Here is a 14,174-nt window from a genome sequence, read left to right on the forward strand (position 1 = left end):
TTTGCCTGGTTCCCTCTGAATAAGCTGCTTTTCAAGCTCACTTTAGTGAAAAGTGGCCCAGAATTGTCCAACATAGAGAAAGAGGACACAAGAAATAACCATTTCCCTTTTACATGGAGACATTTCAGCAGGGCTGAGCAAGCAGACATTTGATGGGCTTGTGCCCAGTTATCCCCTAACAACTGAAGTGTAAATCCCTATTTATAGGAGAGCTCCAGTCTAAACATAAATGTGATTGCCACCCCCAAAAATGGGTCTTAAAAGTAAAAAACCATGACAGGCTGCAACATACAGTAATAAACAGCCAGTGGTTTTGTACACATCCCAGGAAGCCATTTGGAAGCACTCGCTGGGATTTATTTTCCTGTGAGTTTCCTGAGGTTAGCGGTTCCCACCCCTGCTTGACACTTAGGTTCAAGTCAAGCTGGCAGAAAAAGAACGAGGTCAAAAAGAGACTCCGCTCTGACAGAGAGCAACCCCAAACCCATTAGTTGCCTGGGAGGAAGCTCAGCACTGAGTCTGCGAGTTACTTATGAGACTTTTTGAATCTTTCCACCGTATGACAAAGTGCAGTGAGAAATTACATACTGCAGTTTAGCGTACATTAAAGCTAAATTTGAATGATCAGCCATTTTTGTTCAAAAGACTACGCTAGGATGCTGGGAAAAGAGCAATGATGACTACTCTCCTGCAATACATTGCTTATTTAAAATAGACTGCTCACCACATGAAGGTGAACTGGAACTAAGTTCCAGTCCTCCAAGAGAGAGCAGATGTGTGATGGCGTGTAGCAAAGAATGAATGTCAAGAACACAGAGGAGGCAGGAGTCATCATCCACTCTAGCAGCGATGCTCCAGTCAAGAAAAAACAACAGAAAAAACCAAACACACAGCATTTATGAGTGAAGAAGGGGTCTAAATGCCTGTCACAGACTTTAAATAAACATAGAGCACATACTAAAGACATTCTTAAAAACTATTCCTTTAACAGGAAGGGGGTAGCTGAGGAGGTGCATGAGAGGCTTAAAATAAATTATTTTAGAGTTCTCTTCATTAGTCTCTGGATTTTGAAATACATAGTTGGCTTTTTCAAACTTGCCTCCAAAATTGTGAGGGCTACACCAACAGCTCTCAGCAAAGGCTAAGCCCGGTGTCACCATACAGCTGTGTGCAGAGCTTTGGATCTGAAAAAGCACCAGTATCTCTATTCTAACACTTTATTTAAAAAAAAAAACAAACTCAAAAAATGCAGGAATAACAACACACAGCTTTTATATTGATTTCTATTCTATTGTGATTTATTTTTTTAATTGTCTAGCTCTGAGCAGTGTTCCCCATTTCTTCTCGACTCAGAGGTTTTACACATGTTCTCAGCAAGCAACCACATCTTCTGTCCCGCAGCCATCCTAGCCATCAAGCTGCAGGAGCTGGGTGCTGGAAATTAAAATGGTGAGCAATGGCTGTGGTTGTTTGTGAGCTTTCAGAAGGCAAAAGCATTCTCAAGGAGCCTACAAACACCACCTGATGTGCAGCAGAGCAGATGTCATGCCCTCTAGTAGGGCAGTGTCGCTTTGACAAGAGCAAGATGTCTGTGCTGGTCGCCTTTATCACTTGAACTTTTTCTTAAATGCCACAAATACTTCTGGGAAGTCATTAATGCTCATGTTGGAGGGCATCAGGATAACTCTGAAGACATGAAGTGGCTTTCAAAACACCGCCCTCGGTCTACTGAGGGGACTTGCCTTTGCCTTAGAGTCTCCACTGAATTGCTGATTCTCAGAAGGATCAAGATTGTTCATTTTATTGCAGCTGTAACCTTTTATTATCCCACCACATGAAGGTTATTTTTTCCCAAATACTCTGATCTCACAGTGTGTTCCAAGCAGACATTCATTTATCCAACAGAGGTACAACATGCAGAAACAAAAGGTCAACGTGACCTTTTTTGATAAGCTGGAATAATGATTAAACTACAATGCAGAGGATCTCTAAGAAATAGTTGTCTGTGGCTTAAAAGTGTCATTAAGTAGAAATAATCCAAGTAGAAAAAATATGTATGTATCTGTGTCTATAGACATAAGGTATATTGCAAAGTTATTTCTCTCCATATGGATTGGTAAGAAAAATGTACCTAAACTATACTATTAATATACTCTTACCTAGGCTTCTATGTTGTTCTGATCAGCAGGATATCTGAAGGGATTTGTCTAAAGGACATGTCTCTGCCATGGATGTAAATCTACTATTATTTATGCCAAATGCATTTGTTTTTCCACACCTGTAGCATACAGTGTCTCAACAGGGTGGGGAGCCTTGCCTTTAGAAGGTGCCACAGCTGCTTAGAATCAGAAACAAATACAAAAACTGCTGAGGGCCATGGAGAATATTCTCTTAAAAGTCAGATCACATTCCAGGGTAACTGCTTGGAAAAGGATGCCCTGCGAAATCCAGGAATGACACGTGCCCCCCAGTAGTCCTCTGACAGGGCACATAGTGTTAAAGCAATAAAGAATTGGCTACTCAGAGATGCTCATTAAGTGCAAACGATCTCTTGCTGCCAGGATGCTACGCCCAGCACACCCTGCCTTCTGTCATGAGAGAAAGTATTTTCAGCGCCTCTCTTCCACAGCACAGCCACAGATGACTGCAACATGTCTTTGCTCTCCAGGATTGATACTCTGCCCAGGTTCTCCATCCAAAACCAATTTTATGGCACTTGGGTCGCAGCACTCGCTGTTCTCTGTCCTGCCACTATACTGGTCCCCAGATGCCCTCTCTGTTGTTCTCCTCCCCAAGGAAACCCTCCACACATCCTTTATACTGCAGGCTGCTGCATGGTACAGCCACTCATCTTACAGGGAAAAGACCAGTAAACATCCTATAGCCTATACTCAATTGACAGCTAAGAGCTGCTTTACATTTGAAAGCAAGTGATAGTAGAGAGCTCTCTATTACCAGGATTGACTGGAGATCCAGAGGCCACCTTAACTGATATTGCCTTTTTCTCAATCTTCTGTTTGCTCTGACTTTTGTTTTTCTAATATGTCACTCCTGGCAATCACGTATTTTGGTTGTGTAGCACGTAATGCCCAGAAACTGACTGCAGATTGTTTGAAGAAAATATCCTCCCTAAATTACAGTAAGCGTGGAAAAGGACAGCAATGAGCTGTAGATATCATAGTAGAGCACCAGCTGCCAGAAAGGTCATTTCACCTTAAAACACCCTGCCAGCTTTCAAATTCAAAGATCATGGCAGAGCCATGACCAATATGCAGGTAGGACAATCCCCAAGAAGGCTTAAACCAGCAGCAGCTCAAGGAGTCAAAGTACACAGAGATGCCTACACATGGGAAAGCTCCTCCTAAAAATGAGAGCAATCAGAATAGCAGTGGGTCTTGCTGAGAGGAGGGGAACAGTTTACACTGTCACATCTAAATAGTCGTAACTTCTAACATTGTATTTATCTCACTTGTAACAAGTAAGAATCTTGAGGGAATTAAATCCACGGCAGTTTCTTGCCAAGTTTTGGTATGGACATGGGAACTGCAGTAGCATGGTCAGAAGGTGGCCAGAGAAGAGCCTTGGCAGCTTCTCATAGCAAGCATATTAAATGGCAATTCAGACAAGAAGTAATGAAAAAGGCCCTACGCAGTCAAGAGTGCCAGAGGCTATAGTAAACACCATTAAATTAGGAACATAAATAGTAGAACAGCTCAAGATAGCAGTTTGCCAAGTATTTGTGTTAAAGGTTTAAGATAAGTACTGGGTGGCAAGTTACACTTTGAAATTATGTATTTGGCACCTTCCAAAGTAAATCCCTAAAAGTGTCACTCATCTGGAAAGTTAGTCAAGTCTTGACAGGTGTTTTAAACAACAATTCGATTACATCCGATATTTCCGCTGAAAGTTTCATGAAAGCTAAACATCTGAGTTTAAAAATTTGGTCTTCTGTGGTGTTTACTTTCCTGAGCCAATCCCCGCAGCCAGCAGCAGCTGCATGGACAGCACAGTCAGAGGGAGAGGTAAGGGGCTAGGGCACAGGGGCGGTAGTTTGGGGCAAAATCCGACATTTATAGTGTGCAGGAAAAGGCAAGGAGGAATGTTTTTGGGGGCGGGGAACAAGTGGGAGCGTGGGTGAGAGAGGGAGACCTGCGCCTGAAGTTGTCCTGTCTGTAAGCCCCATCACCAAACACTCATTCGGTTATCAGAAACATTTCAGAGCCCTTGAGATTAATGGCCGGTGCCATGTAAACAAAGCCTTATATTGGGAAGACAGAGTTACCGGCAGGTCAGTGCACAGCAGGAGAAGACCAAGGCGGGCTCCTCTCCCTTGCAGTCCCGGCAATCTCTAAACAAAGTCAGTCACGGGATGGGCAACAGTCTGAAAGCCATAGTTGCTTTTGTGCCCTCCGACGAGTGCCAGAAGTACCTCCTGGAAGACCTAGAAGAGATGCCAGTGGACAAAATGGTGGATCTGAGCGGCAGGCAGCTGAGGCGGCTGCCTCTGCACATTTGCTCTTTTAGGGAACTGGTCAAGCTGTACCTGAGCGACAACAACCTGAACCATCTGCCCCCTGAGCTAGAGCAGCTGCAAAACCTGCAGATCCTGGCACTGGACTTCAACAACTTCAAAGCGCTGCCCCTGGTCGTGTGCACGCTGAAGCAGCTGTGCATCCTCTACCTGGGCAACAACAAGCTCTGCAGCCTGCCCCTCGAGCTCCGGCTCCTGCAGAACCTCAAGACCCTCTGGATCGAGTCCAACTGCCTGCAATGCCTTCCCGAGGTGGTGTGCGAGCTCAGCCTGCTCAAGACCCTGCACGCCGGCTCCAACGCACTGCGCGCGCTCCCTGCTCGGCTGCGGTGCCTGCAGGAGCTGCGCACCATCTGGCTGTCAGGCAACCTGCTGTCCGAGTTCCCCCCTGTGCTCCTGGACATGCCTTTTCTGGAGGTGATTGACGTGGATCGCAACTCCATCCGGTTCTTCCCCAGCCTGGCTCACCTCACCGGCCTGAAGCTGGTGATCTACGACCACAACCCCTGCAGGAACGCACCCAAAGTGGCCAAAGGGGTGCGCAGAGTGGGTAGGTGGTCGGAGGAGACCCCCGAACCCCGCAAGCGGTCCGGGGCAGTGATAGAAATCACGCTTGATGAGAAACCGTTGCCACCTCCTGCTGCAAAGCCTGAGCCCTTAGAAGCCGAGCCCTGCTGATACTCAGCTGCCCACTCTGGCCAAGGTGGCAGGGCATTCACAACGCCGCCCAACCTCCCTTGCTTGCTGGTATCCCGGGAGCACCACACCACCTGGCTAGTCTGCAGGAGTAGGTGCACTGGTTTAGACCTAGGCGACAGCAAAACTCACTTGTAGAGACATCCCCTTTTGCACAGCACCCAGCACTCGCTCCAGAGACAAGACTTCCTCCCTTTCCCCTCTCTTCCCACACGGGGACTAGAGTTCGCAGCAGAGATGAAGACACAGTTTAGATGTTTTCTGTAGGTGGACTGTATGTACGGAGCACGTACAGACTCTCCACTCTTCACCTGCAGGCTTGCTCTTCTCACCTCCACCTTGCAGAGGTGGCCGAGCCTCAGCTCTCAGGTGGGAGTCACAGGTCTAAAGTAACCCACAGCATTTGTCTCAATTGACTTCTCTGAAACGAGAATGTTTCCCTGCCTGCCACACGGGAAGCGGTTACCAGAGCCCTGGCTGTGCTATCAAGAAAAAGTGTGTGTGTACAGCAAGCTCTTCCTCTTACCACTGCCACCTTTGTCCTGGAAAATGCGTGGCCACTCATTTTGTTATTGCCAAGTAGCATTTTAAATGATGGTAAGGAAAGTTAGAGACTTTGCTGCTAGTTTTTGTGTCACCTACAATGCTGCCTGTAAGGGGAGCTGTACGTGCTGAGTTTTCATGCAGTAGCAGAGAAGAAAACCAGAGCCTGATTAAAACAGAGAATACACAAGAGCTGCAAAGGTAAACTTCCATGAATAAAACCTGGGGCTGGAGCCTGCTGCTACAGGCTTCCACAGAAGTTGAAGCTGAGACAAACTTTACTCAGTTGACTTCAGCTGGGTGTTTCTCCAGTTTGCAACTTGGACCAGCTCGGATTCCCTTGGGAACGCACTGAACTTTTTTTGTAAAGTATGTTTTGCTTTACTGTCTCAGTAAAATCTGTCTCAGAATGACATTTTTAGCTTCTGATTCCGTAGGACATATCACCGAGTTTGGTAAAAGACAGCTTTTTAAAAAGGGTGGGGAGCCCGTGGTGGTGCAGAACAGCCACTTCCCCCTCTGCCTCACTCGTCAGCAGCACTGTCTCATCAGCGCAGCCTGCAGCAGCAGCAGTTGGCTTCCCAGAAAAGGTTTGATCCAATGCCAGTTTGTGACTGCTTAATGTCACTTACATGCTTGAAAAATTATCTGGAAATATATAGACTCTGCTAGCACTTGCTCTCTTGTTAAATGAGGTCTGGATTTGGATCTGGCTGGCACCCATGTAGTGTGCTCACTAAATAAAGTATACTAGCATCTTGCTCAGTTAAACTATCTGTCTTTGGAATTAAAGAATTTGGAAAGGAAAAGTTCAGTTTATCTAACCTCGTGCTGACAAATTATTTCTTCCTACAAAAAAATTATTCAGCAGGACAATAGCTTGGGGCTTTTTTAGCACCCAAGTTCAATGTTTTATCTCATGTAGAACTGACCTGGTACCTTATGTATCTGAGGGGGTGGGGAAGAAGGTGCTTTCACATGCTTGTCAATGGTTTGTATTGAATACAGTGTGCTCTGCACAGCATTGTCACTTCTGGAGATCTGAAGAGAGGCTGTTTCAAGAGTTTGGAGGAGCATTATGTAAGCAGATCCTCTTCATTTCAGGAAACCTAAGGGGAAAAAAACGTTTGCACAGCCACTGTCTCGATTTCCAGTTCATCTTCCTGCTTTGGCAGACTTCCCCCAGTGTTTGCCAAGGCACTGCATGACACTTGCAAGGGCCAGAAAGGTCACAAACGCCCAGCTGGCACCTCCGCTTGGCTCTGCTGACAGTCGTCAAGAATCTGTGGCAAAATGGCTGCAGGCATCACAGCCTTCCTTACCACCCGAGCACAGACTAGTCCAATTAAGAAACACCTTGCCTTTGCAGCAATTACAGGAATGGGAAAGAGAATATAAAGGTGGGCCACAATGGGGAGGGCGGGAACAAAGAAGGGAACGTGATGCAGCCTGGCATGTTTTCCACTAACTGCCCTCTACCATAATAACAGGTGCTTGTAAAGCTGGCCCAAGCCCGGTACTTTATAGTCACAGAGCCTGTTTGGTCCAGGGTGCCGACACCTCTCCCAAACGACATCTTCCTCTCACCCCCTGCTCCGCAGAACTATCAACATAAAATCTGTGGTGTAAAAAGCTGTAAAATCCCTTAAGTTGTAGTTCTGGTCATTGACCAAGGTTCCTTTTCAGCTTTTGCTCTTCCTTTCATCATCAGAAAATTGAGTAACACTACAGTATCAGGAAAAGAGGATAACATTTAACGTAGCGCCCATTTCTAGGATCTCAACTCAAAGCTATACAGCCAGGGTTGGAATAAACCACTCACAGTAAACACAGCAGGTCAGCCCAAACCAGCACACTATCAAGGCTAGAGAGGTTAACCTTCCCACCGCCTGCCTGCATCAGGTCACCACCTGCAGCATCTGAGGACTGAAGAGGAGCACAACTTTGATGGATTTGAATTATTTTTTTATTTCTGCATATATTTAAGTGGAACCTGGAGAGGAACAGAAGGAATAGGGTTGCATAAAGCCCCTGTTTTACTTGCAAGTGAATCTCCCCCACAACAAACATAAACTGAAATAAGTTAAAACCAACTGAAGACAGTTATTTCATGCCATTGATGGAGATGCTCGTCTCAAGCCTCTGTTCCATAACCTCACGAAAATTAGATCATTACAAAAAATTACTAGGTGAGATCTGGTCCACGCATCCTCAGCTACCAAAGAAAATTTAACATGGGCGATGGTCTGGCACGCGTTTTCTGTGAAGAAAAAAAAAAAAAAAAAAACAAAAAAAACACCACAATTAAAAAAATCAGAAAAGTCCCCCTGATGCTGATGTCCACCAGCCTCCCCACCCACCCTTATTTTTAATTTTTAGCTGTTATTTTGTGTTCAGTGCTAGCTGTTTCTCACAGCATAAAAGGCAGCATCACCTCAAAGCTAATACACCACCCCTGACCACAGTAAAAACCTGTGATTCACACACCAGGGCAAACTACCTGGTAGCAGGCACACACATGATAAACCTGCCTACAAGTGGCATTTCTTCACAAACTTTTTAACAAATGTGGTTTTGTTTTAGCCGCCTGTTCCACTTCAGAAGCAGATGAGCATTCAAACATTTTTTCCCCCAAAAGAAAAAAAAACAGTATGATCCCTTACATTTTGGTCATTCGCCTCTGCAGATGTTTTAGTACTATATATGGCACACAAGTAGCTGGTGACCTAAGATTAACTAGGCATTGCTCAGGCACACTAACTTAAGCGCACTGATGGCTCTAAAGGCCTGTTCAGAATCCTAATGGAAAAAAATCAGTTAACGTGAACGTTAGCATGTCAGATGTCAGTCTTCATTTCAAATAAATTATTTTTAGAACAAGACTTTTCTGCAGTTACTCCTCCACAGAAGGAGGCTACTCCATACTACTGTAACTGACCATGTAGATACTCAGATCATACCTTGGTGCTGCCTTAATAATGTCATCTACACGAAGAATCATTTCCGCTGCTTCAGCTGCACTCAGCAAAACTTGTCTCTTGACTTGGAAACTTTCTGTTACTCCCAAGACTGCCATGTCTCCAATGATACCCTCTTTCATATCTTGAAGAAGAGACACATTAAGAGGTGGGTTTGGTTTAGCTTTTTTTTTCCTAGTGAAATTACAAGACGCTGACAGTAACTGGCCTGCTCAAATGAACCATACTGATAGCAGGGAAAGTATTAAATAAAGTCTTTCACTTCAAGGCTCCTGATTTAAGCCTAACATGTTGCAATTACACACAAAAAATTAATGATGATAACTTTATACACTTGGGAAGACAAGATCCCAACAGGACTCTCAGCACTATTTCCTTAGGTGTATCAACTTCGGAGTTCTTCTCCACAACTTCTAAGGTTTTTTTGGGGGGTGGGGGGGCTTTGCTTGTTTGTATTTAAATCAACAGCTTCCTTTTTAAGCTTCATACAACTTGACTCAATGTAAGGAAAATGCTTTTTACAGGTAGAAACCATCCCCTTCAAAAACAAAGCTTTTCACTCTATTGTGAAAAGCCTGATAGAATGACAAAGGAATGTAACATTGCACACCTGTGTTTTATGCCAAGCAAACAGAAATCAACACTCAGTTCTTTCATCTGAATATATTGGCGACAAACAGGTGCGATCAATCTAATGGTCTAATCTAATGGTGACTAATCCCTCTCCCAAACAGCAATCCAGTAACAGAAGTAGGATCAAGCCCCTTACCAAGTCCGTAAGTAGTCTTCCCTTCACTGTGAGCAGCTCTGAGCTGAGCAACCAAATCTGCACTGTCATAACCAGCATTATCAGCTATTATTGTTGGGATCTAAGGGGATAAACACAGTTTTTTTTTAATTAATGCAGGGACTGATCCCTAGTAAACATGAAACATACTTTGATACTATTAGTTTACTACTCAGTTTCAAGAAGAGGAAATTTCAAGAACATGGCAGATGATCTGTTACAGTGATCAGAAGACGGGGAAAAAGAGAAAAATCAAACTACCTTCCTAAGGATTTTGCTTCAGACCCTGTTAAGAGAGTAGCTGAAAAGACTGTCAGCAGATGTGTCAGTTCACTTTAAATGGACAGGAAGAAATCTGTCTCTATCTTACCATTTCAGACTGCAACTGGAGAAATGGTTTCATTTTAAGAACATAAGCTTGCTACCATATCATTCTGTTCACTGTTTAAGTGACAGCAGTGCAAATTGCACTGAAGAGGTAATGCCAAGTCCTTCCGGCTCTTTAACTTAATTTTCTTGGGACAAATGTTTTCCTATGGTCTTTCCTTTCCTAAGGAAGGTTTTCCCTAATTTAAATTACAGGAAGGCAATTTTTGCTCAATTTGACAGTCTGTTAGCACAGTAACATTCTATAAACGTTTCTTGTGATAGTCGTATTTCCTATTAAGATGAAATCTCCAATATAAGTCTAGAAACCTAGATAGTACTAGAAGCATGAATACAATCAAATAGCATTAGAGTATCAGTAGAAAAGAAGCTTTGCTCTTTTCTAATCAGTTGTCAACTGAACCAGCTAAGATCTTCCTGTATTATTTCTGCTGCACTTTTAACCTTGCAGGTAAGAGGAGCCAGAACCAAGCAGAAGAGGGCTAACATGAACACTGAGAATTCTGTAACATGCAGATTAGAAAAAAAGTCTTGGTGTTTTATCAAAAGAGAGAACAGCAACTTTTTCCCCTTTGTTCATCCAAGATATGTGGCTAAATTTCACTTTTTTACTTTTAGAAAACCCCAAACTTTGAAAAAGTCACAATTTTCCGATGTAAAGTTAGTAAACTTTATGTCTACTAATCCAGAAATCTGATTAAACAAACTTACCATTCGCAAAGCCTTAGCAAAGGACTCCATTGCAACCGACTCTTTGCCAGGTGTTCTGATGGCAAGTTCTGCAACAGCGTTAGCCATCAGCATCTCTGAACAACCTATTCATTGAAAACACACAGATGTTTTCTTTCTGACTTGAACTCTAGTACGAAATGTGTATCATATACAAAGTACAAAGAATCTAATATTCACCTCCACCGTACACAGTTCTAGTGTCCTTCACAGTTTGTGCAAGAACACAGAGAGCATCATGCAAAGACCTCTCTGCTTCGTCTAGAATCTGTTGTGTTGCTCCACGCAAAACTATGGTGCAAGCTTCACCTAAAAAGCGCAAATGCGAGAAGATTAAAAAAAAAACAAAACAGACACAAAGAGAGGCTATCACAAAGCATTTGTAATCGTTTTGCTATCACCGTGGTCAAGTTTTACATAGATTGATTTCAGGGGAAAAAGAAAGCATGATGACATTTCACTGGTAGAATGAAATGATGTATACTACTCTATTGCTTTGATCAATGAACTGTTCCACAACACCTTATTTCATTTAATAGAAAATTAATGTTATCTCAAAGCAACCCCTCAGAAACTTACAGTATTAGCATTTACTGGAACAAGCTCTCAAGTTCTTGAAGTATGACAGACTGCTACTTTTCTTGTCAATTTAATCTCCCAAGGCAGAATTTTTGGTTCCCAGCCTTACAAATGTGTATGTGTATGTTTAACATTATGTAGATGAACAATTTCAACCGTGAATATACATCTTTGCAGGGCTTTTACTGAAGAGCAAGGCTTTAATGAAAACGGTGACATGAATCATTACAAAATTGCTATACCATCCTGGTAACTGAACAGTGTTAGCAGAGCGTTAACAAGTGTTACAACATGCCATTAGGGGTAGAACACTCACCCATTGCCACTCCAGAGAAATGAATGAGTTTATCTTCTCCAATCATGACCTCTTCAATAAGCTTGCAGCTTCCTAGTTTTACTAGCTCAGGGTGATCAAAGGTTGATGCAATTTCACCACCTACAAGTGTAAGATCATACAAAAGTCAGAGAGCTCATGACGAAATCATCTATTCACGCAAGGTCTAACCAAGGGAGGAAAATAAAAATTCAACTTCCTAATTGCCCAAAAATAAATTTAAATTAACAGTACTGATAAGCCAACTTTTTCCAGTGTCAGCATATGGCACCAGAAACCTTTTACTGATGTTGACAAGTGCTTAAAACACCAGTATTTTGTTTCACATCACAAGAACAACAATAGCTGTAATGCTTTTGAGTTCTGTCTGGGTAAGTCTAAATGTTGGTATTTGCCAGTATTAACATGTCAATCTGTTTACAGTTTTAGTAGCATTTACTGATGAAGTATTCATAAGATACTAAATCAAGTTTGTTCTGTTTTTAAACTCAAGCTTGAGCCAGTATTTGTTTTGCCTGCCTGATGATAGCTGACAACCATGGGCCACTACTCTCACTAATCATGAGTCTCATGCCATGCTGCAGCAGCAATATTGTACACCATTTGTTTATACCATAAACAAAACAGCTATTACAAAGACCAAAATGTCTCTGAATGGAATACTGTTCTACTACTTTGCTATTCCCATTAGAAGACCATTTACATGTATTCACTCCCAATGCATGGTCAAATTATTCCACATTAGCTTGCAGCACTGCTGTAGTTGCAGCGGTACAAGGAAAGACAAGATTTGTAGTAGAGAGTTTGTGTTTACTTGACATAAAATAGCTTGTCTTTATTGAATTAAAGTAGCTTTTCTATTTTTTTTAGCTATACTGTTTGACACAGTGTGGTCTGATGTGGTGCACTTGCTCTGCCTACAAAATATACTTTGAATTTGTTCCAGAACATAAGCAGTGCTCCTCTCAACACAGCGTTTTCCAGTGTCAATGTGCCTACAGACAGTTATGCACAACTGCTACTTCTACTGAAGAAGTCAGTATCTTTTCCTTTCTCCCTGCAATGTAAATCCACTTTCACAATCAACTTATGATGTCCCAGTTAACTATCTCTAACTTCAGCAATAAGAATCATCTGTGGCATTCCAGATGTTTCATTTGCATTAGTTAATACACTGACCACTACAAAAAAAAAAAAACCACAACAGGTTGCTCATGTTATTTGAGCACCTCAAGTCAAGGACTCAGGCCCACATTTTTAACACAGGATGACTCTTCAGACTTCTCTATTATTGCTATCAAAGAACAGCTATTTGTAACAAGACGGTATTAATTTGTAGATTTATCATCTTATTCTTTCTACGCTAAGTTTCATCTTTTCCCTAGAAAACAAACATTTCAAAAGTTATCAAGCAGGAACTTAACTGATAATGTTTTTAAAATATGAAAGAAAATAACTAACTGGCACAAACTGGCTAAATTATATTCCACAGTTAGCATTATGATCCTTTATTCACAGCTGCTAGAGATAAAAAATTATGTTTAAATCATTATTCAGGGAGGATTCAGAATCAAAACAGACATCACATGTGTAGTATAACAGACTAAAGATAGAAACCGAGTTACATGCTTCTCAAAAATACTGACAGCTATAGAGCAGTTGATAAATCCAAAGTTACTTATGGCCAATTTCATAGGGTCCTCCACATACATTTGTATTTAAGTTTTGTAAAATAAAGCTTATTTGGGGTACTTTTCACATTCACAGATCTGCTTATTAGTAAAAAGTAAACAAGGTGATCAAGCATTAACATTTACTGAAGATCAAACAAACAAAGTGACCCTCTAAATTTCATATGATAAGGTACCCTACATACCTGTCACAAGAGCCAGACGTTCTACACCAGCAAAATCTGCATGTTCAATAGCCATGACGCCAGCAGCTCCAAAGAGCTGTTCAGGGTAGTTGTAGATCAACTGTCTACAATTAAAGCACAGGCACATCTTCCCATTACGCAAAGAACAAACTTTTTAAAATACCAGGGTAATGAAAGACACACGATTCTCAGTAGCGTGGACATGGACAGGTTTCTGAAAGCTACAAAAGCAGTCAATATGTGAGGCACCTGCCACACATGGAATGTTACACCATACAGAAGCAAATGCAATGACAGGAAAACATACAAAGCTAAAAATTTGAAAAATTCAAACTGTTATGGCTCTTTGAAATACTCTTCCCCTGAAGACACATTATCAATGCACAAGAACCCATATGCTTTAAATTCGAAGTCCTTTGACCCTAGATGTCTGCTGGGCAATTAACTGCCTATTCTAGCAGGGTGCACTAAAACAACGTGTGCAGTAATGTCTTTAATTCCTTTACCAATACAAAATGCAAACAGTATACAACCCTATGGGAACAATAAATCGCAGTCTTGTAACATATACAAATAGGAGACCACAGAGAAGAGTGTGTAGCGTCTTATTAATATGTATCCCACTCTCTAGAACAAAGTAGTCATCCAAAGCTAAATGGTCACTGACCACTCAGGAGTGCTACGGCAAATTATTTTTCCTTTCCAAATTAGAGATTGAGTGCTGTAGAGATTCA

The 14,174-nt window shown here is 42.2% G+C and overlaps 2 protein-coding genes across 2 annotated transcripts in view; one reads left to right on the top strand and one right to left on the bottom strand.

Moving 5' to 3' along the window:
- The first annotated feature begins 4,369 nt into the window (after nt 1-4,369).
- LRRC10 (leucine rich repeat containing 10) lies at nt 4,370-5,209 on the top strand. The gene has a single exon (XM_010285664.1). The coding sequence runs from the start codon at nt 4,370-4,372 to the stop codon at nt 5,207-5,209; it is 840 nt and encodes a 279-aa protein (XP_010283966.1).
- A 2,523-nt stretch (nt 5,210-7,732) lies between these two features.
- The window catches only part of CCT2 (chaperonin containing TCP1, subunit 2 (beta)), a 12,117-nt gene continuing 5,675 nt past the window's right edge, over nt 7,733-14,174 (bottom strand). Inside the window, exons 9-15 of the mRNA XM_010285665.1 lie at nt 13,441-13,544; nt 11,547-11,666; nt 10,832-10,960; nt 10,634-10,737; nt 9,518-9,617; nt 8,731-8,872; nt 7,733-8,030 (exon numbers count right to left, since the gene is read on the bottom strand). Coding sequence (XP_010283967.1) covers nt 8,000-8,030; nt 8,731-8,872; nt 9,518-9,617; nt 10,634-10,737; nt 10,832-10,960; nt 11,547-11,666; nt 13,441-13,544 — 730 coding nt within the window. The 3' untranslated portion in view covers nt 7,733-7,999. The remainder of the gene's footprint in view (nt 8,031-8,730; nt 8,873-9,517; nt 9,618-10,633; nt 10,738-10,831; nt 10,961-11,546; nt 11,667-13,440; nt 13,545-14,174) is intronic.

The sequence above is a fragment of the Phaethon lepturus genome, unplaced genomic scaffold (assembly GCF_000687285.1).
Source record: "Phaethon lepturus isolate BGI_N335 unplaced genomic scaffold, ASM68728v1 scaffold50114, whole genome shotgun sequence".
Taxonomy (NCBI): Eukaryota; Metazoa; Chordata; class Aves; order Phaethontiformes; family Phaethontidae; genus Phaethon; species Phaethon lepturus.